Here is a 26,567-nt window from a genome sequence, read left to right on the forward strand (position 1 = left end):
CGGAACAGGCTTATGCACGCTCTGCCAATGGGCACAGGGATGGAATCCCTGTGCAAAGTGGTCGCTGCCTCTACTGTACATAATGCGCTTCACTAAGGACCTCTGTGGTGCAGTGGATCAGTGTGTCTGTCTGTTAACCAGAAGGTTGGAGGTTCAAGGCCACCCAAGGATGGGTGTGACTGCTGCATTGCAAGGGGGGTTGGACTAGATGACCCCCGGGAGTCCCGTCCAATTTTGCGATCAGAGCATGTCAGGAATGCACATGGAATAAAAGGTGGTGTGCGAAGTTATGGCGGCCAATAAGTTGCAGCATCATAACGCCATCAAAAAAAAATTGATTTACCAGCCAGAATGCTTTATTAAAGAGTTGAAGGCTTCCTAGCCACTTGTCATTTATAAAAGTTCTTGAAATCAGAACACTTGTCAAAAGTGTACATTTACATTCATTACATTTCAAAGTCTTGAGCCGTATGTACACACAGGATATATTGGATTCCAGGCAGGGCATCCACATTGTAAACGCCACTAGTCTGTCAAACATGGATTTCCAACTACTTGTCAATCTGTCTCTTTAGAACACTTATAAAGGCATCCTTTGGCACTTCCACGTTTCCGATTTTCCTCAACTTCTTCTTTCCCTCAGCTTGCTGCTTCAATAGCTTCATTTTCCGTGTAATATCTCCTCCGTACTGTTTAAAGGGGAAGCAAACAGGTTATTTTCTCTGTGTTTTACAACATTAATATCTATAATTCTGGCCGGCATACTCTGGTCAAAATGTTTCTACTGTTTTTCAAATACCCAAGGCAACTAAAAAGACAGATAAATGTAAAACTGCTACCCTGAGCTTTGGGTGAAATAAGTGGCACGACTCTTATAAAAGCCAGATCTCTTAACTTCACATACTGTGGAACTGCCACCCAAAACCAAACTTGTGTCATTTTTACTGAATGTGCATGTATCAACATGAACCTAAAACATAACAGAAAAGCAGGAGTATATAGCTTAGCACCAGTACCTACGATAGAGGAAGCAAAACGGGGGGGGGGGAATGATTCTACAATCACCAGACGTTGCCAAAGGAAAAGGAAGGTGGTATTATCAGACACTTACACATTTTGCCAGGACGTTCTTTCTATAAGCTTTCACTCTGGAAGAAATAAGGTTCAATGCTTAAACCAAAGTGCGTTTTCACAAGATGCCCTGCAGAAATGTTACATGATGTCACCTAGCGCTATATCACAAAAGGCGACTCGGTAATCGGCATGTGACCTCAAATGGCTAATGCCCATTGGCACTGATCAGCTACAAGTATTCAATTTGAATGAAATCTATTTTCTAGTTCATTTTAACCACTGGGTGTCAGCCTTACTCCATGGCTACTTTGCCCATATCCAAGAGGAAAATTGGAGAGAATTCTAATACCGGTACTCAGTCTACTACGCACTTCCTAATTACAAAGCGGTACGACAGAGAAACATGATTCTATTTCCTTTCATGAGACCATTCCTTTAATTCGGAATGGGAAGTTATTTGGTTACTGCCTCAACTATGCCCCATTTTCTGTGTGGGACTACCCTTCCAGACAGTTCAGAAACTTCAGGTGATCCAGATCGCAATTGCAAACTAATACCAGCACATGATACACCTCTTTAAGAAAGTCAAAATTCTGGTTAGTCTCCAGGCCAGGCATCCCCAAACTTCGGCCCTCCAGATGTTTTGGACTACAATTCCCATCATCCCTGACTACTGGTCCTGTTAGCTAGGGATCATGGGAGTTGTAGGCCAAAACATCTGGAGGGCCGCAGTTTGGGGGTGCCTGCTCCAGGCTAAAGGCAAAGTGCTGATCTTTAAAAGTTATGAAACGGCCTGGATCTAGGGGATCTTTGTGAACAGCTCTTGTTCCTTGTAAGTTGAGATTTTCACACAGAGCCTTTGTCTAGATGCCTTCTCTGAAATAAAGCTGGCATCGGCTAGAACGAATGGAGACTAATCTGAAATGCTCTTGAAGTGGGTAGCCTAAATGAAAGACCACAGTGATTTTAACTTGAGTTGTAACCTTTTAAGGGACTAGAACAGGCATAGGCAAACTCGGCCCTCCAGATGTTTTGGGACTACAACTCCCATCACCCCTAGCTAACAGAACCAGTGGTCAGGGATGTTGGGAATTGCAGTCTCAAAACATCTGGAGGGCCGAGTTTGCCTATGCCTGGACTCGAATGTCATTTTCACAAGTAAATACTGGAAACAACTTTAATAGTTAGAAGTGATGGGGGGGCTTTTATTCAGTTTGCAATACTAGCAGTTGTCAAACAAATGACTTTTTTAGAACAAAGCAAAACACAAAACAACTCACGTTTCTCTCGCAATTACTTTTTTCCCAATAGCTGCCTGAATAGCTATCTCAAATAGCTGTCTTGGGATAACGTCTTTTAAACGTTCACACAGAGCTTTCCCAACAGTGTATGCTTTGTCCCTAAAAAAAGGAAGAGACCAGGATATCAAAGTCTAAAACAAGGTTTACAATTTGATTTTTCCCATTTAGCTATATAAAGGGGAGGAGGAAATGGAATCGCTGAAATGAAGAACTCCTGTTGTACTGGAACAGCACCAACCTGTACAATGAAACTGAAAATCCAAACAGGCAGCTTTTGGAATGTAACCAAAAGCAGGAAATTGCACTTCAGGCATAATCCCATGATACCTGAAAAGGGTCAGAAGATATTGTGGGCCTTCCAGTGGCATTTTCTATTATTCCTCTGCTGTCGGTGGGGTTAGGGGTTAGCTCAGATCCACAAGCCTTCCCATTACTCCCAACATGGACCTGATAAGTGAGCCCCTCCCAATGTAATCAATGGGATTGTAAAAAAGAAAAAAGCTTGCTGCAAGGAAAACAGTAAGCCTCCATTCTGCCCTAGTTGGTGTAAATCTAGCAGAGTTTAGGGCCAGGCTTCCTCAACCTCGGCCCTCCAGATGTTTTTTTGGCCTACAATTCCCATAATCCCTAGCTAACAGGACCAGTGGTCAGGGATGATGGGAATTGTAGTCTCAAACATCTGGAGGGCCGAGGTTGAGGAAGCCTGGTTTAGGGATTGGCAGTTCTTCCACCACAGATTTTTCTTTAACACCCACCCACACCACCTCTTAAGGATACCTTCTGCAGACCAGGGCTGCATTTTTAGTTTACTTACTCATGAACAATAGTTACGAGCTCTTCTACAGGGTTCCCATTTAAAAGAACATCCATTTTTATAAGATCTGCAGGCTGGTATCCTGCATCTTCATAGTCAAAACTGAAGAGGGGGGAAAAAACATTAAATTCACCACTCAAAATGGCTTTGGCTTTTTAAGGACAGTGTTTTTAATATAATACTTGCATGATTCTTCAAGTAAAGATACAGGTTTGTTGTCCTTCACTAAAAAAGAAAAAGTCCCCTTTGCAAATACAGTGGTACCTCGGGTTAAGAACTTAATTCGTTCTGGAGGTATGTTATTAACCTGAAACTGTTCTTAACCTGAGGTACCACTTTAGCTAATGGGGCCTCCCGCTGCCGCCGCATGATTTCTGTTCTCATCCTGAAGCAAATTTCTTAACCTGAGGTACTATTTCTGGGTTAGCGGAGTCTGTAACCTGAAGTATCTGTAACCCGAGGTACCACTGTACCAATAAATGCATGGTGTATTCTTAATCACACTATAGATCTATTCCCAGTTCAATATAGTCATACCTCAGTTTAAGTACGCTTCAGGTTGAGTACTTTCAATTTAAGTACTCCGCGGACCCGTCTGGAATGGATTAATCCACTTTCCATTACTTTCAATGGGAAAGTTCGCTTCAGTTTATGAACGCTTCAGTTTATGAACAGACTTCCGGAACCAATTACACCCATGCTTCGGGTTAAGTACGCTTCAGGTTGAGTACTCCACGGACCCGTCTGGAACGGATTAATCCACTTTCCATTACTTTCAATGGGAAAGTTCGCTTCAGGTTAAGTACGCTTCAGGTTAAGTACAGACTTCCGGAACCAATTGTGTACTTAAACCGAGGTACCACTGCATTAAATTCACCCAGATATATAGACACCGATCCGATAAGTCATTGCTCTTCCATTTCTATACAGCCAAACCTTGGTTGTCGAACGTAATCCGTTCCAGGAGACCGTTCGACTTCCGAAACCTTAGACACCCAAGGTGTGGCTTCTGATTGGCTGCAGGAGCTTCCTGCACTCAAGCAGAAGCCGCATTGGACGTTCGGCTTCTGAAAAACGTCGAAAACCGGAACATTTACTTCCGGGTTTTCGGCGTTCGGGAGCCAAAACATTCGAAAACGGAGCTGTTCGAGAACCGAGGTTTGACTGTACTTGAAATAATCTTCTGGGGAGGGTTTTTCCCCTTTCAAAATATTCTTCCAGTGTTTACTAGCGTTTGGTAGAGGACTTAAAATAGTGCAGAAAGGAAATAACCTGCCTATGTCCCTCAAGGTCTTAAAGACAGCCTCTCCCACCTATTTGTCCTCAAACATGTCGCAGGGAAACCTGAGGAATAGACTGCAAACACGTGTACTTGCAAATAAGTCCCACTCAAGGGGGCCTACTTCAGAGCAGACATGTATAGAATGGTGCTGCAAGATACATAAACTTGCCCATTCTGCCCCACAAGAGAGGCAAAACCATTGTATTCCTCAAGTGGCTGGGGCAACCCAGTCAGATGAGTGGGGTAAAATTAATTATTATTATTAATTATTATTATTATTATTATTTCATGCACTTTGGAGAGACTCCACCTCTTCTGCAAAACCTTGAAATTCAGTGGAGACAACTGGAATTCTGGGTACAACTGGAATTCTGAAAACCCAACAAATAATGAATGTCCCACTTTATTTTATTTTTTATAAAAAAGAATACATTACCTGGCATATCCAGATGAGAGGGATTTCAGAGCATCGTAGAAGTCAACGACAATTTCATTCAGTGGAAAGAAGTATTTCATCATGACTCTGTGGTCATCAATGTATATCAGGTCCTTCTGAATAGCCCTTCGCGTCTGGCAAGCAACACAGTAGTTTTGACATTCAACTAGAATTCCCCGTGAAATAAATCTTCAGTAAATATTCCGTTCTAAAACATGATGGGTGAATTTTAAACTGAAGGAGCGATATCACCGGGACCTGGCAATTAACTTATAACTAAGCAATAAAAGCTCCAGTATTTCTTTATGGAATATATATTTTCTCATCTTGTTTGCACATTCTTCTGTGGGTCTTCCTCCCGACTACTCACATTTCTTATTGCTAAGGTACCAACAGTTTCATGAAAATACAATGGTACCTTGGTTTAAGAACAACTTGGATTAAGAACGCCGCAAACCCGGAAGCAAGAACATGTTTTGCTTCCTGTTGAATGTGTTCCATTTGTAAATTGAGTCCCCCGCTGCTATGGGAAAGCACACCTTGGTTTAAGAACACCTTGGTTTAAGAACAGACTTCCGGAACAAATTAAGTTCATAAACCAAGGTAGCACTGTAATGGAAAGCTACTTTGCTCAATCTCCTATAACTTTGCCTGCTGGGTGAGAAATGGCTTCAGGAGACCAAGTTGTACAGAGTGAAATAAATTGTAATTTAAGATGGCAAGCTAGTTAGGACAAAGTCCCACCTATATATATATATATATATATATATATATATATATATATATATATATTGCTGTGCTGAGCCTCGATAATCTGGAGAACTGGTTGACTACCATCAAATATTTTGAAGGTTCTTAGTACAAAGAAAGGGAAAGGAACCATCCTATCCACTGAGGATAAGACAAGAAATAGATTATAGTACATCAGATTTAGTATGAACCTTAGAAGAAACTGCACTTAATCTGGGAAGCTCAGCACTGCAGCGAGAAGCCTAAGGTAGCGATGGCATCTTCTCTCTTGGCCATCAAACAAGCATTTGTAAAGGATGTTTTGTTTGAGAGAAGTCATTGGAAAAGACAACCAACTGGGTGTCTCCATGCTATATTCTCATATATATATCCTGTTGCTGCATAAGCCTAAACATATTTATCAACCAAATCCACGTTTGTTCATTTAATCAGTTAACCAGTTAAATGAATAACTGATGCGTGTAACTTCCTCTCAACCAATTTATACATATACATGGATTTTATTTGAAGAGACAGAGTACTTCAGTGGCTTAGAGTCTGAGCGATGAGAGCTGGGAAGTTGTCAGCCGAAACTTCATCTCCGTCACAAACTGAATATATAGCCTTAGGCCACTTATTTCATCTCGGTTTCCAATCTGTAATGAAGCTGCCTACTGCCTCACAGGGTTGTATTAAGGATTACTGGGATAAAACAGACTAACTGCTCTGAACATGGTGAGTTAATCCATGGGAACGTGTTCCCTGGCTTTCCAAACTCTCTTGTGAGGAACCTGCGTTTTCTGAAAAGCGTGCCTGCCACCACAGATGTTCTCTGCATTGCGGGTTGAGCATGTTCCAGGGCAGGCTTCCTCAAACTAGGCCCTCCAGATGTTCTGAGACTACAATTCCCATCATCCCTGACCACTGGTCCTGCTAGCTAGGGATCATGGGAGTTGTAGGCCAAAAACATCTGAAGTGCCGAGTTTGAGGAAGCCTGTTCTAGGGCAAACGCTTAGTTCACACCGTGGATAAGGAGGCTCAAGATACGTGACCCGAGGCTCTGATGTTAACAAAGAATATGCCCCAGAATCCTCTGCAGCAAGTGAGGTTCTTCAGCAGACAAGTGGGCGTGACCGGCCCGTTAAAATTAATTTTTGGCTCGCTAAAACTGCCTCATTTAATCTCAACCCTGAAGGTAGAAAGGAAACCCAAGCTCAAAAATTTTTCACCAACCTGGCATAGACTTATTATTTTTCCAATATATTCATCAGGTGCTATGATAGTGCCCAAAACTGTAGGCTCCAAGTATTCCGCCACTACTGACTTGTCGGGAAACTTGTCAGGGTTTATTATAGTGATCACCTCTTTTCCATGTTCCTGCAAACAATTTTTAAAAAGTCAGCATGGCCTCAGGGATGAGAAGAGAGTTGTTGTAGCGCTCCCCCTCCCCGAATCAAAACTATACCAAATCAAAACTATACCAAAGTAGGAGAAAACACTGTTTCACTGGTGAGAGAAGTGAAACAGGAGAGGGTAAAAGCAAAAAAGCACCCCAAAAAAGAGGCTGGGAAAATCAGCGCCCCGGTGAGAGAGGGGAGGATGCAAACAGTTGGGGGGCAGAAAGATGATGAAAAGGTGCAAAGATATAAAGTGATGGGATTACAGAAGAGGGGGGCAAGAGTTCGGCAAAAGTTGGTATGGGACAGACTAGGGGTGGGTTGAGGGGTTCTGGATTATCTGGTATTGTCTGAAATAATATGGTCTGATCTCGGAATGTATTAAGGATTGTATGAAGAACCTGGCTGATACATCTGGAGACTTCGATTTCAGGGAAGGGGGGGCGGGAACTTTGTTGTGTGGGTGGAAGTAAATGGGTAATAAATCTGGATGCGAATCTTATATATTTTTGGGTAAGGGAAAGAGATTAGGGATTAGATAATAATAATCTTGGAGAGAGGATGTTAAGAGAAAAGAGGTCAAAGTATAAGGAGAATGGATAATAGCAATGAAAAAGTTGAAACTTAGAAAAAAGAATGTGAAGTTAGAATGGGAAAATGCGAGAACTATTTTTAACAATAAGAACTCAAGAAGGGGAAATGAGGAAGCCTGAATCTGTTTTTGTTTTTGTTTTTTGTTTTTGTCTTTTTTCTTTTTTTTTTGCTTTTCTGTGCCTTTTTCTTTTTTTCTGTATTTCTTGTTAAAATCTAATAAAAATTATATTAAAAAAAAACTATACCATTACCTTTATCAGTTTTGCTGAGGAAAGAACGGCTTTATAGGGTACGGTGGGCACTGTCAAAATGACAGATGCATTGTATTCCTGTTCCAAACGCTGATTAAAAACTTCCATATGTAAAAGGCCAAGGAAGCCCAACCTGTAAATGCAACGTTCGCACGGTATTCAATCTTCCCTGTCAATCACATAGTGCTAAAAAATACCACCCCACCCCACCCCCAAAAAAGCACCAACTAAGCATGTTAAAGTTCCTGGCCAAAGGAAATCAAGAGAAAATGTTTGTGCTTTGTGGCGCTGAAGATTGAATATGGCAGATCTCACCTCCATCCGGCTCCCAAGGCAAGGCTGCTATCGCGATGAACAGAAACACTGGAGTCATTAAGAGTCAGCTTTTCTACAGCACTTTTCAGGTTGCTGTATTCCGACTGGTCTACTGGGTACATTCCTGTCAATACAACACAGAACCTAGGCTGGTAAAGGCAGCTGGTCCTCACATTTTATCCAGCATTTTCTTTAGACCCACTTAAAACTCTTCTCTCTGTAGGAGACAGGTGCCAGCCCACAAATAATATACCAGGTTCTTAAATTATCAGTCTTCAGTCTTGTTTCACATAAGGGCTGAATCCAGTGGTTGACTGAGCAGTAGTCAGCTTGAATAACTTAACCTTCTCTTCTGGGAGGAGGGGAAGAGAAAGATCAATTGCATGAACATAAGGAAGTCTCAAAAATATTCTCCTCCTGGAAATTCTCCATTAGAGTAAACGGACTGAAATTTTCGAAGCTACCCGTCCATGTGAGGAAATCATTCCTGGAAATTAAATCTGATTGAGTAAAGCTGTTTATCTGAATAACTGTGAAAAGGCATAGTTATTCACAAGCTTGTACAAAACCACTGTTCTGTCAACAAAAAATAAACCACCTTTCCCAAGCCACTGTTGTAATAAGCAGTGATCTTCACGGGCACTGAAGCACCACCTAATTTACAGAAACCCACCATAAACACAAAATGAAAGCATTGCCAACAAGAAGATTCTGCGCTCTAACCCTTTGAAGGCGATTCGGAAACTACAACGAATCCAGAATACAGTAGCTAGGCTGGTGATTTGGAGCGGCCGCCAGGACCATATAACACCAGTCCTAAAAGAACTACATTGGCTCCTAGTACGTTTCTGAGTACAAAAAAGTTTTGGTGCTGTAACGGGTACAATTTATACAGGTATCCATGGCATTCCTGTTGCGGTTAACAGCGATTCCTAAATGCACCTAAGCACTCTACCAGTATATGTAAACATGAAAGTACTTCCTATTATTGAATGTGTGCGCCTCACCTGCAAAGACCATGGGTTTTGCCGACTTAAACCCAGGCAATGGCTCCACTGGTTGGTTATGCAAATAGATTGTATCTCCTATTTGGGCCTCTTTGACCTCTTTCATTCCAGCAATGAGATAGCCAACCTGGCCGGCATATCTAAACGAAACCAGCATCATGCGGAAATAGTTATCACATTAGATATTTCAAGCCTTTCTTCTTGGCAGAAGAAGCTGTTTAGGGATTTAATCACACATTATCAAATGCCTGAAATTATGTCAAATCCTCTTCCCCACATTTGTGTGCTGCAATCTTTACAAAACTTGCTATACAGCCTTGGTAAATGGACAGAAACCAGCGTATTTTACTCTTGCGTGAAATGTTAATGTCATTACTCAGCCAACAGTGCTTTGTCCTGGGGCAGAGGCACCACGAAAGAGCTCCTATATGCCATCATGGAACACGAGTGGTGTTGTGGTCTAAACCACTGAGGCTCTTGGGCTTGCTGATCAGAAGGTCAGCAGTTCGAATCCCCGTGACGGGGTGAGCTCCCGTTGCTCTGTCCCAGCTCCTGCCAACCTAGCAGTTCGAAAGCACGTCAAAGTGCAAGTAGATAAATAGATACTGCTGTGGCGGGAAGGTAAATGGCGTTTCCGTGCACTCTGGCTTCCGTCACGATGTTCTGTTCCACCAGAAGCAGTTTAGTCCTGCTGGCCACAAGACCCGGAAAGCTGTTTGTGGACAAACTCCGGCTCCCTCGGCCTGAAAGCGAGATGAGCGCCGCAACTCCATAGTTGTCTTTGACCGGACTTAAACGTCCAGGGGTCCTTTACCTTTTACCTTTTTATATGCCATTAGCCACTTCCCCATGCTGAGCTAAGCAAGAAGATGCTTCCGCTCTGCATTTTGCCAAAGGAAAGTGCAAAGCTGATGGGAAATCAGTCTTACTAGCTGTTTTTGTACTACAGCTCCCATCATCCCTAGCTGCCAGGAGCAGCGGTCAGGGATGCTGGGAACTACAGTCCCAAAAACAGCTGGAGACCCAAGTTTGGGAAACCCTGATATGGATATTGACAAGGGCCAAACAAATAACAGTTTCCGATTTATTTCAAACGCTTGCAACTTACAATTTGTGCGTTGGCTGCTCGTTGGGTTTCAGAATTCCCACTTCATTAACTTCATAAACCTTTTTCGTGTGAGCTGATGCTATCCTTTGGCCTTTACGAACCTCCCCACCCAACAGTGCAATATTGGCAATCACACCCCTGTAATGATCAAAAGTGGAGTCGAACACCAAAGCCTTCAATGGATCCTGTGTGCTGGCGCTGGGCCTGTTATAAGAAAGACATATATATCATGGTTACTATATAATACATACGGAGAGTTACTTTTCAGTACCAAATGTCTGTTTTCCAAGTGCTCACATAAATACAGTTCCAGTCACAGTAGCAAATAGCAACACATATTGCACACAGAACATCGAAATGCCTTTGTTTCTGCTTTCTTACCATGTTATATTTACCAGAGAAATCTACTGATCTGAATTCAATCAAGAATTCAATTCAGACAATTCAGATGTCAAAAAAGGTTATTTATGTATGCCACTACTGTGGCCCATGTTTTGTTAGCCCCAAAATGGAGAACGAGCGACATCGCAACAAAAGAAGAGTGGCAAATTAAGTTGACAGAATATGCACAACTCGCAGACTTAACATATAGAATAAGAGAACAAGAAGAACATACATTTAGAGAAGACTGGATATAAGGAGGGAGATTGTGTACACTTGAAAATGTGGGCAGCATTAAGATTAACTCAACAGTGTAAATAAGTTTTGATGGATGCAGTAATGGAATACTGAATGGTATAGTTTTTTTGCAAAATATGCAGGGATTTATGATATGTAAAATGAACCAGGGAAAGAGAAGAAGGGAAGTTATTGATATCTTAAGGATGTAAAAAATGAGGATTTTAAATTGTAAAACAGAAAATTTGAGAGAGAAAGAGAGAGAGAGAGATGTTAACTCACTAAATTAAGGAGATTATTAAAAAGACGCAAACAAGCAGATGGCTCAGCGTAACTGTAAGACACTCCATTTCTCAATAATACAGTGGTACCTCTGGTTGCAGACAGGATCCGTTCTGGAGCACCGGTCGGATCCCGAGGTTTCTGCAACTGGAGGGACTGCTTCTGCACATGCGTGCGCAGCAAACCCTGGAAAAATACTTCCGGGTTTGCCGTGTACGTATCCTGAAAGATACGTAACCGGAGGTGAATGCAAGTAGAGGTACCACTGTATATAAGATGCCAGAAAAATAAACTTACGGAGGGATTCGTTCAATAACTTCCTGAAGTATTCTTTCGACATTTGTTCCCAGCTTAGCAGAAATCTAAAGCAAATTAAAAAGGGAAAGAGAGCTTAATTCAGCGCACACTAACTAGTAAGCTGTTGTCACCTCAATATATTATGCTTCATGCAGTTATATTTGAAAATGCTTTACTCTGAATAGTAATCAATGATTACAGGAGAAGGAAGCAAGGCACTTTATTCTGGGGGAAGTGCTGAGTTTCATTTATCTCAATGGAGCTTAATTCTAAGTAAACACTGTGCACTGTGAGAATATGATCATTTAATAAAAAAATAACCTGGTAAGGTCTCCATGTAGGAGAGTTTTATCAACAGCTACTACACACAGGTGTCTTACCCTAATACAGTCGTCTTTGGGGATATCAAACACCGTTTCAATTTGATTTTCCACCCTCTCGGGATCTGCATTCTTTAGATCAATCTGCAAAACAAAGTTATTGTCGGAACAATGCACCCAACGAAACAGAAGTCAGAAGGAAATTCTGTTAGAGAGCAAAAATGAGAGGAGCTTTAAAAATGTGCACTGCATTTAGACTTTCACTTTCCTCATCTTTTACTAGCAACCTGGGAAGTTTTTGTGACTTGAGAACAAGACTAGGGACCTGCAATCAAGAAGATGGAGTTTGTCGAGAGCAGTTTATTCAAAATTGGAAACCTTGGGTTCGTTGTCACCCTATTTCATTTATAAAGCACATAAAATTACTGGGCACGGGACAAACCATTTCCAGAAAGACAAACCCTCTGCCTAACGCAAAGGGAAGGGTAAGGGAGGAGATGCATAAAGGGGGAAACAGAAAATGTACATCCGGAACAAAAAACCAGCTGAAGTATTTGTAAAAGAAAATGCAGGGCAGAATAAGCAGGTTCAAAATTCTGTTTTTCTTTCGGCATCAGGAAACAGGTGTCAAGCATAACCGTGTGCATGTTTACTCAGGAATAAGTGCCACTGTTTTCAGCAGGGCTTACTCCCAAGTAAATGCACAGAATTGCAACTTCTGAGCTCAAGGATAGGGCAGTACTGGGGAAGTAGGAGGCCTACCCAGAAGATTAAATTGAGCACAATATAAAGAATAAGAGGGACCATCAAGAGGGAACACTTAGTAGTGCTATATCCTCTCAATAAATAATAATAATAATAATAATAATAATAATAATAATAATAATAATAATTTTTATTATTTATACCCCGCCCATCTGGCTGGTTTTCCCCAGCCACTCTGGGAGGCTCCCAACAGAACACTAAAAACACGATAAAAGATCAAACATTAAAAACTTCCCTAAACAGGGCTTCCTTCAAAAGCGCAAGGTCTAAAAGGAAAGCGTGGAAAACCAAAAGTGAGGAAAGGGGGAAGTCGCGTTCGGCAGAACATCAGAATATATATTGCAAATAAAAACGGGAGTGTAACAGAAGAAGTGTATGATGTTGATTATTATTATTTTTCTGTTTATTGTAATCTTGTGTTTGTGTTTGTAGCTGAGAAGATAATAAAGTATTTGAAAAAATAAACAATAAACAGGGCTTCCTTCAGATGCCTTCTAAAAGTCAGATAGTTGTTTATTTCCTTGACATTTGATGGGAGGGTCTCTTGTGTGGCCACACCTACCCTTTGGTATGTGTCCTGAAAGAACACTAGGCTGGCAATTTCAATACTGGCATTTGGGCACCTGGTTATAACTATTTTGTTCACCCAGACTTTCCCTCCTGCATTGGTGTTTATGTTGATGCATCAATCCGACCTACAGATTTGTGATGTACTTGTTTCACTAATGTAATTTCGTTGTGGATTTCATGCTGTCCACTGCCGGGATATTATTATTTCTCTCTATATGGTATAGAGATTTCTGAAAAATAAAACAAATGAACAAACCATGGGAAAGAAAGAGGAAGCTCATAAAGGACCTTAAGTATATGTTGACGGAATGATATAAATCAGGGAAGAGGCAACTACAGAAATGATACACAACCAGAATGGCCACTTGCCCTTCCGTGGCTGGCCTCTGTCACAACTCCATTCAGAGGTGCTGAGAGCAGGTTGCTGTTCTACAGTCGGAAGTTATCTAATAATTTTTAATACTGTGTGTGGCAAGTATTACCTTATTTATAACAGGAATTATTGACAGCTGTGCTTCAAACGCAAGATAAAAATTCGCAACCGTTTGAGCTTGAATACCCTAGGGGAAAAAACATCATTTATTTGAGAGTCTGTGAATATAGTTTCTCCACCCCACTCCAAATTGTCCCAAAGGGGGGGGGGGGCATAGCTGCCAAGTTATCCCTTTTTTACAGGGATTTTCCCTTATGCTGAATAGGCTTCCTTGCGAGAAAAGGGAAAACTTGGCCGCTATGGGGGGGGGGGGGAGACATGGCCGTAGCTCACAGGCAGAGCGGAGATTTTCCACATAAAAGGTCCCAGGTTTCAATCTCCAGGTAGGTTAGGAGAGACCCCTGCCCATGAAATCAAATGGTCATGGAAAACTGTTTATGTAGCAGTGGATGTTAGAATCACAGAATTGTAGTGCTGGAAGGAACCACGAGGGTCATCTAGTCCAACCCCCCTGCAATGCAGGAATATTTCGCCCAACATGGGGCTCGAACTCATGACCCTAAGATTAAGAGTCTCGAGCTCTACGGGCTGAGCTATCGCAGCATAACAAGTTACCTAATCTATCACCCCAGTTATCAAGCAAAGGTAATATCTGCAGAAACTCGAAGTGTTCATTCAGAAGGCTCACTATGTCTAGTAGGGCTTGGTCTCTCGTGGGCTGCAATCCAGTACTCACTTATTTGGGAGTAAGTCCCACTGCACTCAATGGGGCCTGTTCCTGAGGAGACTTCTATAGGATTGTATTGTGTGTGTGTGTTTAGGATTGCAGGCTAAGATCCCTAGCACTCGCAGCAGCTAGAGACTCATAATATTGGTCAACACACAGGATCCAACTCTCAAGAGCCAACAATCCCATAACGTCCTGGCTTATCAGGAACTGCCTGTGGTGGAAATCTAACTGGTCTTTTCCATATTTCTGAAAAGTTATCTACAACGATAGACGAATCTTTCCTCGAACCGTTTGGGAGAGGGAAACTCTTCACTGCTCCAAGAAGGATACTGACAAGCTGGAACGTGTCCAGAAGAGGGTAACCAAAATGGTCCAAGGCCTGGAAACGATGCCTTATGAGGAACGGCTTAGGGAGCTGGGTATGTTTAGCCTGGAGAAGAGAAGGTTAAGGGGTGATATGATAGCCATGTTCAAATATATAAAAGGATGTCATATAAAGGAGGGAGAAAGGTTGTTTTCTGCTGCTCCAGAGAAGCGGACACGGAGCAATAGATTCAAACTACAGTGGTACCTCGGTTTATGAACACAATTGGTTCCGGAAGTCTGTTCATAAACTGAAGCGTTCATAAACTGAAGCGAACTTTTCCATTGAAAGTAATGGAAAGTGGATTAATCCGTTCCAGACGGTCCGCGGAGTAACTGTTCATAAACTGAAGCGAACTTTTCCATTGAAAGTAATGTAAAGTGGATTAATCCGTTCCAGACCGGTCCGTGAAGTACTTAAACTGAAGCGTTCATAAACTGAAACATGGGTGTAATTGGTTCCGGAAGTCTGTTCATAAACTGAAGCGTTCATAAACTGAAGCGAACTTTCCCATTAAAAGTAATGGAAAGTGAATTAATCCGTTCCAGATGGGTCCGCGGCGTTCATAAACCGAAAATTCATAAACCGAGGTGTTCATAAACCGAGGTTCCACTGTACAAGAAAGAAGATTCCACCTAAACATTGGGAAGAACTTCCTGACAGTAAGAGCTGTTCGGCAGTGGGATTTGCTACCAAGGAGTGTGGCGGAGTCTCCTTCTTTGGAGGTCTTTAAGCAGAGGCTTGACAGCCATATGTCAGGAATGTTTTGATGGTGTTTCCTGCTTGGCAGGGGGTTGGACTGGATGGCCCTTGTGGTCTCTTCCAACTCTATGATTCTATGATTCTAAGAACAAAGACGATGCAGAAGTTACTGTTGTCAGTTACACCTCAGACAACAAAGGTAAATGCTTTACAAACCCTACCTCATTTGCATCCACTACAAGCAAGACGCCTTGACAAGCAGACAACGACCGTGACACTTCATAGCTAAAATCTACGTGGCCCTGTATGGGGGGAAACAAGCGATGCAAACATTTCAAGAACTTGGCATCTCAAGGTCTAGTTAAAAAGACCATCCAATGAACACCATGAAGTCATGGTGTAACCCACTGTCTGACAGCTTACCAGAAAGCATCGAATCTAGTTTCTGCTGTTTTGTGAATATCGTCAAAATCAGTGGTTCCCAATTACTTGACAACACACTCGGGGGGGTCCGCAGCAGCATCCGATGCCAGGGACTCCCTTATCTTGGAGGAACTGATCATAACATTGAAACGGCAACTTACCCCCTTTAGGAAACTTAGTTATGAAAGCTTCTTGACCTGGAATTAGTTAACTGTAGTTCCTGAAGAAATGGCAGAAGTTTTATTTTGTGGGGAGGAAGGGACTAAGTATAGGAGGGATTAAGGACCTCCAACCTGGTGTTCTCCATGATGACTACAACTCCCATCATTCCTGACCTGACCATTGGGCCAAGATAGCTAGGGTGGATGGGAATTGTAGTCAGTTATCTGGGATGCACCTGTGAAACCTTGTATTTGTACTTTCTTCTGAAGATACCATGAGAGTCAACAAATCCCTCCCTGTGCCGAGCGATGAAGATTTCTGGATGACTCATCCAGTTCATTTGCTTCAATCTTTCTAAACCCCCTCATTAACTCAGCTTCTCCTGTTTAATAAATTAGTTGCATTAGTCTAACAACTGCAGTGTGTCCAGTGATTAATTGCAGCTCTGCTTCGTTCCTGCCTGATTAACAATGGAGCTTTATCCAACCCCTAAAGGATGCATAAGGATTCCTCACTGCTAATATACCAGGCCATGGTACCCCTGCATGGACTGAGCCAAGCTACACAACCAATTTGGTGTTACTAGATCACAGCCATGGATTTGCTCCAGTCCGCGGTTATTTATATATTTATTTTACAATATTTACATGCCACCCAATTATCTGGGCAGTTTGTTGTAAAAAGTGAAAACCGGGGGTCGGGGGGGGGGGTTCCAACTGTTCACTCTTCGCAGAACGGACCCACTGAAATGTATGGGCATGACTAACTTAGGTTCATTCATTTCAATGGGTCTCCCCTCTGAGCAAAGCAGACAACCCTTAAAGTAAACAAATAAAGCTAAACAAAATAAAACCAACAGAATAAAGCCAAAGTAAAAAAACAGCAACAAGAAGTAACAATAATGCAAAAAATAAATCTACAAGCATTCAATATTTTATTTTTCAAAACAACAACAATAGTTCAATTTTGTATTACTTCAGCAACGATGATGATTAACTTACAGGTGTATCAATGAGATTTAAGAGGTAATTTGTTCCTTTGTGGTTATAAATGAGAGAGGCAGTCTGGGCTTTAACGGTGATTCCTCTTTCTCGTTCCACTTGCAATTTATCCAGCACCTGTTTGTTATGGTCAGTTTTGGCAATGGTTCCTAGAGGGTCAAAAATACTCCATAATTAATGTACATCGTGATAAGTGTCCATTTTGCCCTAGCCATATTTAATTCTCATAGACCTGTGGCTATTTTTTTTATTTAAAAAAAAAACCACGATCAATTTTTATGTGTTATCTTTCTCAATCTATTAAGAAAGCAAGGGCTCCAAAGTTTAGCAGAGCAGGCAGACAATACTCAGGGGAACTCATCTAAAACATATTCGAGCAACTGATTGGTGAAAGGGCTACTCTCAAAATGGATGCAATAAATATATTGTCCATTTCGACACCTGAATTTCAGAGTTCTAGTGGCACAGCCCCAATGCCCAAATGTTGAAGTGCAGTCTCAATGTGGGATGGAACACTGGGGCAGACAAGTCACAACAGTTCCTAGAGTGTCCACTAACAGGAACTCACCTGGAGGTAGTTCCTGTTCCTCCAGATATGCAAATGGGATGGATTATCTGGCAGAAAAGCCCCTGGCCAGCAGCCATTCTCTCTCTTAGCCTTTTCTCCTCCGATGGGAACACATCTCCAGAGAATCTCCAGTTAGGATGGTTCTCCCTCTTGGCCTGCTGCCAAGAGTGAGACCAGATGGAGTCTCACTTTACTAAGTAGTCTCCACATGTATATACTTGTAACTTTTCTACATAAGCCTGCCTTTCTGAGATTATGCTGTTAACTCAGGATGAAACTGTAAGTAAACACTGTGTTGTGTATTTCTTTTAAGAGGGGCAAAGGGGACTTTGCCAGGAAGTATAATATTGAAGTATAAAGTATAATATTATTGTACAAGTTTTAGCAAACCTGAACGCACTCGCTTTGCTGCGCACAAAAGGAGAATGTCACTCTGCTGATATTGGAAGCTTGCTAACACAAGCTTGGATAGGATCTATCTAATAATATATCCTAACCCACATCCCTAACATTCCCACACTCAAAAGTCCATGCCTTTCCCAGTCCTGTCTTAAACTCCAAAGTACATTTAGGCAATCTGAAAGCAGCAGCCTCCACCTGACTTACCAGGACTTCTCTATAATCAGGGGCCTAAATAGGTGCTATGCATGAAAATGGCAGGAAGGGCAGCAGCCTCAGTGAGCTGGATAAATTGTCATCTGTAGAGATGCTAGTCTGTATAGAAGATCCCTATGAAAAAGAAGAGCTAAGAACTGCACACTTTCAATGGACAAAGGCGGATTCAGCAAACAAGGCAAGTTATACAAGTCATATGTGTGCATATCATATGTTGCCTCTGTGACTTTGAAAAAAATCTGAGAATGTTTAGCTGGTAGGAGAAATGTGTATACTTCTTTTGGTACTAACACTTTTTTTAAGGCAAACTGACTGCCGTTTCACAGAACAGGTGTCCCCCCAAATTAAATGCAATAAAATAGAATGGAAACTTTAGCATCCCACTTCTGTGACAAAAATACACACTCAGGTAGTGAAAGAAAAATTACAATTTACGAGCCATTACCATAAAGCGTTCTATTTTTAAGTATGGAAACGGTAAACATTAGAAGTATTCTACTGAATCTATAAACAATGGGCAGCATAGAAAATAAAACTGGCATTGGAATCGTAATTGCTGTGCATAACTAACGAAGTAAGACGAAGCCAATTACCACAATCTGTGAAGCAGGTCTTGGTAGCCATTCCATGGCCGACAGGTAGTGTTGCCAGACTCAATAGTGGACAGGACTTCTGTGCCTTTAATTGCCCTGCTCTCTTTTGAGTCTGTTTAATTTCCAAGCAAAGGGTCTGCTGGTTTCTCTTTAAGGTTTCCAGACTCAAAAGAGAGCAGGGCAATTAAAGGCACAGAAGTCCTGTCCTCTATTGAGTCTGGCAATCCTACCGACAGGTCACCACCTCACAGTGGAAAGAAGGGCTTTCTCCCTTATGGCATCTCCCTTGTGTACATCAGGAAGCTGCTAAATGTTGTTCGTTTCCAACAGCAATAGAAATCGGACCTCTTCACCCAAGCTTTTCCTGACTATTAATAGGACCTCCCTATCATAACTGATTCTGACGTTTTATTCATATGGCTTTTATTATTCTATTTTGTCTCATGTCGCTGTTTTACATGTTCTGCCTCGGTATTTATTTCAAATGAAGGGCAGTGTGGGAATGTCAAGGATAGTAGGAAAGGATATATTGAAGAAGTATTATCCTTCCTTCAGAGCAGATCCCCCTCAACATAGCAGGAAGCTAGTTTGCAGATTGGATTACTTAACTAAAGAGATTCAAACCAATCTGGCTTCCAATCCAATCCTGTTGTCCCCTTTTATCCCTCTTAAAGACACAAGAGTCTTTCCTTAAAAGTAACAAGAAGTTTACTCGGGTTTCAGTTCACGATTTGATCCCTGAAAGGCAGGCTTTACTTACCAGTAGTAGTTGCATAACAATCTGTGAGTTCATCTCACATGGAGACTGAGCTCATGTGCTGCTAGCTGAGAGCCAGCAGACAGCAAAATTACATTAAGAGAACCAAATGGCTGCAGGAGAGCAGCATGGCAGCGAGAGAGAGAACAAGACAATAGAAAGATGAAACAGACTGAGAAGCTGGCTGCAAGACTCAGCTCTTTGAAGGAGTCAGGCAGGGGCATGTCCATCTCCCAGATCACATGCAGGGGGAAGACACTCCAGACCAGTGGAACAGGAAGTTACACCGACTGGATGTCCCCCTGCCTGTGCCCACTCTATGGAAATGAGGAATGTTTTGTATTTGGCTGTTACAACAGATTACATCCCCCAGGCGGTACCCAAAGAAGTAAATCACAGCACAGCAGAAGGTGAAATAAAGCATACTGTAAAATTATCTCACCTGTTATCTCCAGCAGCCTGTCTGCTAGAGTACTTTTCCCATGGTCCACATGAGCTATTATGCTGAAATTTCTAATGTTTTCAACAGGAAACAATGACATGTCCACTGTATCCTAAAGCACATAAATAAAAAAGGGTCACAAATAATGAATAGTTTGGGGTGGTAGACCAATGTATTTACATTCTCATTAAAAACCTAAAAGATACCATTTTGCATTTTTTGCTCCAAGATACAAAACTGGGAGGAGGTCCGGGCCACTGAAAGTTTGTGATTCTGATGCAACATCCCTTTAGTACCCTTACAGCTTTTGTTTTTCATCTGCATTAATAAGCAACAAATAATGGGCAAACAGAAAGGTTGTTACATTTAAATTATAGTAATAAAACCAGTGGCTGTCTTATTTCAAGGGATGGGGGGTGATTTCACAAACTGGGCACCATAACAGAAAAAGACCGCCCCATTGTTGGTCCCAAGATGAAACTTAGGGCTTTATAGCTCAACAAGAGAAACTTAAACTGTGCTGTTCTTTCCAAAGTGGTGCAGCTCACATTAGGCAACTCGACAGTAGCCAAGTTAAAACACCTGGAGAACACTAGTCTAGGGAACACTGAATTATGTTATATACACACACAGTGTGTTTTAAGTTTGCAGCTCGTAACATCTCAGTTAAGAGTGAGAGCTGACAGTAAGAGCTGTTCGGCAGTGGAATTTGCTACCAAGGAGTGTGGTGGAGTCTCCTTCTTTGGAGGTCTTTAAGCAGAGGCTTGACAGGCATATGTCAAGAATGCTTTGATGGTGTTTCCTGCTTGGCAGGGGTTGGACTGGATGGCCATTGTGGTCTCTTCCAACTCTATGATTCTATTCGTCACCGCATACACACCCAGTAGCTATGCAGTCATTGACAGTCACTCTTAACCGAGATGTTTCAGGTTGCAACTACATGCTGTGAACCACTCTACTGTTGTGAACTCATATGTTGCATACAAATTTACTAAATAAACAGACCAACTCAAAACATAAATAAACAAATAAACTCTAAACATACCTACTTGGGAAATATGCTTCACTGAAATGAATGAGACTTACTTCCAAGGATACGTTCCTAAGACTGGGATTTTTGCTAAGCCTTTGACCTCCCCGATACTCATTTAACAAAACAAAATAAAAAAGTGGTAAGAGGGGAGAAAAACATCAGGTGGCCAAGGAGCATCATTATGTTTGCAAAGTAGTAGCAGGAATTAGCTACCTGTTGTCATCTACTTCGGAACCCAATCCAATGACTTGGATTGCAACCTGCTATGGATTTATTTATTTTTTGCCACACATTTACTTCTCAGCTACATTAATTACAAAGTGAAGTTAATCATGCCAAAATCAACCCAATAACAAGTAGTTTATAAGTAGACAGACAACTGTCACCTTGCCAGTCTCGGAGCAATATCGCCTGAGGAATGTGACGCGATGTCCGGGAGTCTTCTCCAAACCCAGAGAAAGAGGCGAAAAAATGCCAGCATGATACGACCTCTTGAGGCTGACAGCAAGCCATGATGCCCTTTTCATGAGCACAAACATGCTTTTAGGAGAACTGCAGCAGTCACCGCCCAGAGTGTGGTGTGATAAGCAAAGTGCTCGGAACAGGGCATAAAGGCAGCCGCTGGTTGAGCATCGTTTTCTCGCTCCTATAATAATCAGTCAAAGGAATCCTTAACAAAAAGACATTTCCAAAAGTTGGAGAAACTTGGTTTTATGAAGCTGTGCGTGTATTCTCTGTACAGGGCAGAAAAATCCAAGGCTTACAGTGTTTATTCCCATTCTGCACCAAGACACTGGACTACACCTGTGAAGAGAGAGAAAGCTTGAACTTAAGTTTTTTTTTTTAGCAGTACACTGAACTTGTTCTAAAAGTGTGCTCCTTCCCCAGCAGCAACCAAACCACTAATATTTGAGAGAGAACCAATTTACGAAGCAATCTTGAAGCGACCGACCTTGCCTGAATCAACTTATATCCTTCGTTGCAAAGGACTTGATTTTTGTCCTAAAAGTTACGTTCATTGCAACTCAAGCTCAGTGCTCCTTCTTTCACTTCTGCCCACTAGCCAGATGCGTCCTTGAAGGATAGGCAGATCAACAGTTAATTGCCAGGATAGCTAGGTGGAAACTCCCAAGTCACAGCCAATATTCCTTCAACTACCAAATGATGGTGGGATAAAGAAGAGAGGGCAGTAGCTGTGATACCCTGTTTGTCACCCTTCCTAAGCTTTAGTTAGGCACTGCTGGAAACAGAATGCTAGACTAGAAAAAATTGCTAAGCTTTTCTTATTTTCCTCATGCCTTCTATTATCCTGACCCACGTGCTCCATGGCCACTATTTTAAATGCACATTATTTTAAATTCAAGAGATGCAGACTGCCTGTTTACAACAGCAGAAATAAAGCATTATTTCAGAAAACTCTCCTGTGGCTGGACTAAACAGAATTTTATGTGACTTGAGTTTCATAGTCCACTGATCAGGAATTTGTTCCACAAGTCTAAATGCATGGCCTATTGACTATTTAATAGACTTCTGTGTAGGAATCAATCCACACATTATGCAGAACACTAGGGACCTGAAACAAAACATTGTTCCAGGCAGTCAGCTATGACCTCCAACACAATACTCCATTACTGCTCACATCCCACTGACTTTTTTTCCTCAGCAGTCTATGTCATTATCCTATAGACAACGAACACACTCAGCCTTCACTGGGCTTTTTTTTGGGGGGGGGGGGAGATCTTCAGCATTAAGGTTTTAAAATATGAATTTCTGCAAACCCAAACCTGCTGTTATCTCCCTCTTGCGTGTGGATGCTGTGCTTTTAGGTGCATAAGCATTCACAGCCTTAATATTGGAAAGGGGAAATTATAGCGGTAGAGCAAAGCGGTAGAATTCTGAACAAAGGTACAGGTGGGAAACTGAAGAAGTGGGGGGAAAGTGTTCTGTGGAAGCTATGGGAAAGGGTGGGAGTGGGTTAATAGATTATAAATGTTGAAAGAGATGGATGAAACGGAGTGGCCCTATACTGGTATGTTATATCAGTGGTCATCAACCCCCGGGCCATGGACCGGTACCGGTCCGTGGATCAATTGGTACCGGGCCGCCCAAGGAACATTAAATACAATTAAAATTATTAAATCAAAACAATCTAAATAAAATATAAACAATCAACGTCCCCTCCCCCTCAGCAGGCCGCAGTAAAATTACCAAATGTTGACTGGTCCACGGCGATAAAAAGGTTGGGGAGCACTGTGTTATATGGATCACGCTGTAAACTTCTGGAAAACCTAGATCTGGGGGAAGGGGGGGAGTTATGTTGTTATGTTCTGAAATATATTTGATACAAGAGTTAATACTAGAATGATGATTCGTTGTTGAATAAAAAATTATAGGCAGAGGGGAAAAGATTTATAGAATGAATAATGGGAATTAGAAATATTTGGTATGAAATATTAGATTAAAGGTGATTGCATTAATATTTGGAAGAAGAGTTGAAGATAAGAATAAAGGATTGAGAGAATAATATTTAAGATAAGCAAAATTATAATGAATACTGCCTAAATAATATTGTAATAGGGACCCAAGGTGGGGGAGGTCGGGGGAGTCTAAAGGGTAATGATTAAGATTTAAGTTAGAATTTTTGTCTTTGATATTTTTGTATCTTGTATTTTTGTTTTGTATTTTGTATTTTTGTATTTTGTATTTTTGTGTTTTGTATTTTTGTATGTGTGTGTTTGAAAACCTTCAATAAATATATTTTTTTTAAAAAGAATTCTAGTGGGGGGTGATATTTTTGAAAGTGTCTTCACGTAAAACAAGCAATCTCTGCGTGTCCACCCCCTCCCCCCCCCGCATATGCTAGTTTAGGGACAGGCATTTAAAAAGGAACTCTCTCTGCAGTCTGAAGTAGTACAGTTATACCACATTCTGCATAATGCATAGAATTGTTTCACAGCTGGTGTAGACATGATGTTTACGGTTTTGTTGCCATCAACACGGGCAAAGCAGCAGCATAGTGGGAGCACACAGAAGATTGCACCAGCAACTTCTATGTTAACAAAATATACATTTGGAACATCCAAGCCAGATTGGATGAAGATTTTTTTCCATGTTCCCACTATGTTGCACTGCTCACATATATCATATTTATGACAACAACGCACAGGGTTTAGGCAGGTGTAGTAAACATATGAAACAGCTTGTAGACATGCCATCCTTGTAGGAAATCTGCAACACATCAAACTTTCAGAGAAGCAAAGCTATGCAAATTCAGAGACATGTCTCCAACTTGCATTTTTCCATTACAAAAGGCAACAGACAAATTATATCAGAACTCTCAAAGCACCAAATCTAGCCAGTCATAATGGGATGGAGGGCGGGGGGGGGGGGCTAAGGTTGGGAGGTTACTTCAAGACTGGATGTGGGCCTTGATCTGGAAGCTGCAGTTAATACAGAATGCTGCTGCACGATTGCTGACGAGCAGCATTTAACACCTGCGCTCAGAGATCTGCACTGGTTGCCTACTTGCTACTAAGCCAACTTCAAGGTGTTACTATTAGTCTATTCAGCCCTTAACTGCTTGGGAACAATTTACCTATGCGTTTGCCTTACACTACACTTTGGTCGGCCGAACTAACACTGTTACTGGTGCCACATAATACCCGTTCTGCATCTGCAAGAGCTGTTCAGCATGGCAGCGCCTTCACTTTGGATACTTTGGAACTCCCTGCCTATTGAGATCAAGAAGGCGCCTGCCTAAACCATTTGTTTAGGCAAGCTTACCAAGATGCTTAGAAAGTCGGTGTGTAATTTTAGTCTATTTTAGTATTTTAACTTTTTGTGTGTTTTAAAGTAGGGTTGTAATTTTTTCTTGATTCTACTGCTTCATCTTTTGTAAAACGCTTTGAAGTTTTTTTTTGTCTTTTTTTTTACAATCAAGTGCTGTGTATAAATCTTATGAAAGATCCTGGTTCAAAACACGAAGCTCTCTGGGCGAGCTTGGGCTGGTAGGTCACTACGTCTCTTCGCCTAACCCACCTTACAGGGTTGCTGTAAGGACAAAAAGGGGAGGGAGAGATACAAACACACACCAAGGAGAGAGGCAGTGTATATAATAAATGGATGAAAAGTCACGTGCAGCCTTTGCGAAGAGTTGCTAGCGGGCCCTTCTGCAGGGACAAGGGCAGTCGGAGGAGGAGTTTATATAGAAATCATGGAATCGTAAATTTGGAAGGGACCCAGAGCCCGAGGGTCATCTAGCCCAACCCCCGTTGCAATATGCGGGAATCACAACATGTGTTGATTCCCCATCCAAGGTGAAACCACACCGGACCCTCCTTAGCTTTGCGAATGTGCTGGCAGTTTCATGGCTGCACATGCTTCTTCTCCCCATCCTTTCCATGTTTACAATCTCATCTGCACTTGACATGGAAGTACAGGGATAACACAGAGAGACCCCGGAGTAACCCCTTGCCACCGCCTCATTTAGCACCCCGGGTAAGATACTGGCCGTCCTCTTAGAAAGGCAACGGGGGGAAAGGAAAAGAAAAAAGGGATCACCCACCATTACTAATTCGGACATCACAGACTTCCGAGACCCTTGACACGGAACTAATCGATGTATACCGGAAGTAAGAGGCGGAAATAATAACTCTGCTAAGTTTCTTATCTCTATGGGCTTTTCGGAGCGCATAGAGATAGAAAAAGAGAGTCGTACGTCCATAGCGCACGGTTTAGGGTTTTGCTGTTTTGATACGGCTGTTTCTCCACTTAACACAGTCTGGAATAAGACCAGTGCCAGATTTACGTATAAACTAAAAAAAGCTATTGTCTAGGGCCCCACTCTCTTGGAGGCACCCCAAAAATTTAAAAGGAAAATTTAAAGGAAAAAAATGTACATCCAAATGTATTTTGGATGTACATTTCCAAAATACAAGATAAAAAACAAATAAAATAAAACCTACATACAGCAACATACATGCCTAGGCTCCTATGATGTAATACGTAATGGGCCCCGCCTGCTAGCCTGCTCCCTAAAATATCACTGGTTTGCTATTATTATTATTTCATGTTATAGCACATTTCTAGAGACTAGATTATGAGTCTTTGTAAATTGTGTTTCTAAAGGAACTTTTGTCATTGCCAAATGCCAATGTGTTTGCATTATTAAGTTTGTTATGAATAAAAAAATCATTTTAAGTTAGAACTTAATAATTATTTCACTATTAATATCCTCCTTCTTAATTGTATCTCAGTTCAACAATTACTTTGATAAAATACATATTTTGCTATGTGCAAAAAGATACCTATTAGGTCCATAAATTACCATATAGCATAATTTCAACACAAAAAACAGCGACAATTTGATGTTGACAACGGACAGCTGGATATAAAAGGGCCCCATTATCTTCCGTAGCTTAGGGCCTCACCAAACCTAAATCCGGCCCTGTCCATGTGAGATGGGCCATCCAACCTTTCCATAAAAAACTGCACCTTCTGTCCCACTGTTGGAATAGCTCTTACTGTCAGGAAGTTCTTCCTCATCTTGACACTATACAGTACAGTTCTTGTTTTGCGCGTTCAT

The 26,567-nt window shown here is 41.6% G+C and overlaps 1 protein-coding gene across 2 annotated transcripts; it reads right to left on the reverse strand.

Moving 5' to 3' along the window:
* Positions 1-338: 338 nt before the first annotated feature.
* Positions 339-25,600, reverse strand: GUF1 (GTP binding elongation factor GUF1). 2 transcript variants are annotated; one of them, XM_035112784.3, is made up of 18 exons: positions 25,548-25,600; positions 21,370-21,787; positions 19,951-20,062; positions 16,976-17,124; positions 15,611-15,691; positions 13,643-13,720; positions 11,886-11,969; positions 11,506-11,570; positions 10,309-10,512; positions 9,201-9,340; positions 8,194-8,317; positions 7,879-8,011; positions 6,870-7,013; positions 4,908-5,041; positions 3,190-3,291; positions 2,355-2,474; positions 1,112-1,148; positions 339-689 (listed from the first exon to the last, which is right to left on the reverse strand). In XM_035112784.3, the coding sequence occupies exons 2-18, from the start codon at positions 21,520-21,522 to the stop codon at positions 552-554; spliced, it is 1,998 nt and encodes a 665-aa protein (XP_034968675.2). In that variant the 5' UTR covers positions 21,523-21,787; positions 25,548-25,600; the 3' UTR covers positions 339-551. The 2 variants fall into 2 exon arrangements, with proteins under 2 accessions (XP_034968675.2, XP_088514918.1); XM_088658792.1 differs by lacking the exon at positions 25,548-25,600 and adding an exon at positions 23,192-23,339.
* Positions 25,601-26,567: the final 967 nt, after the last annotated feature.

Source organism: Zootoca vivipara, chromosome Z1, assembly GCF_965207765.1.
Source record: "Zootoca vivipara chromosome Z1, rZooViv2.hap1.1, whole genome shotgun sequence".
NCBI lineage: Eukaryota > Metazoa > Chordata > Lepidosauria > Squamata > Lacertidae > Zootoca > Zootoca vivipara.

Coding starts and splice junctions, on each gene's coding strand:
- GUF1 (XM_035112784.3), bottom strand. CDS start 21,522: ATGTTTGTGCTCATGAAAAGGGCATCATGGCTTGCTGTCAGCCTCAAG. Junction 11,970..13,642: donor TAATTCCTGTTATAAATAAG/GTAATACTTGCC, acceptor TTTGTTTTGCAG/ATTGATCTAAAGAATGCAGA. Junction 11,571..11,885: donor CCAAAGACGACTGTATTAGG/GTAAGACACCTG, acceptor AATTTGCTTTAG/ATTTCTGCTAAGCTGGGAAC.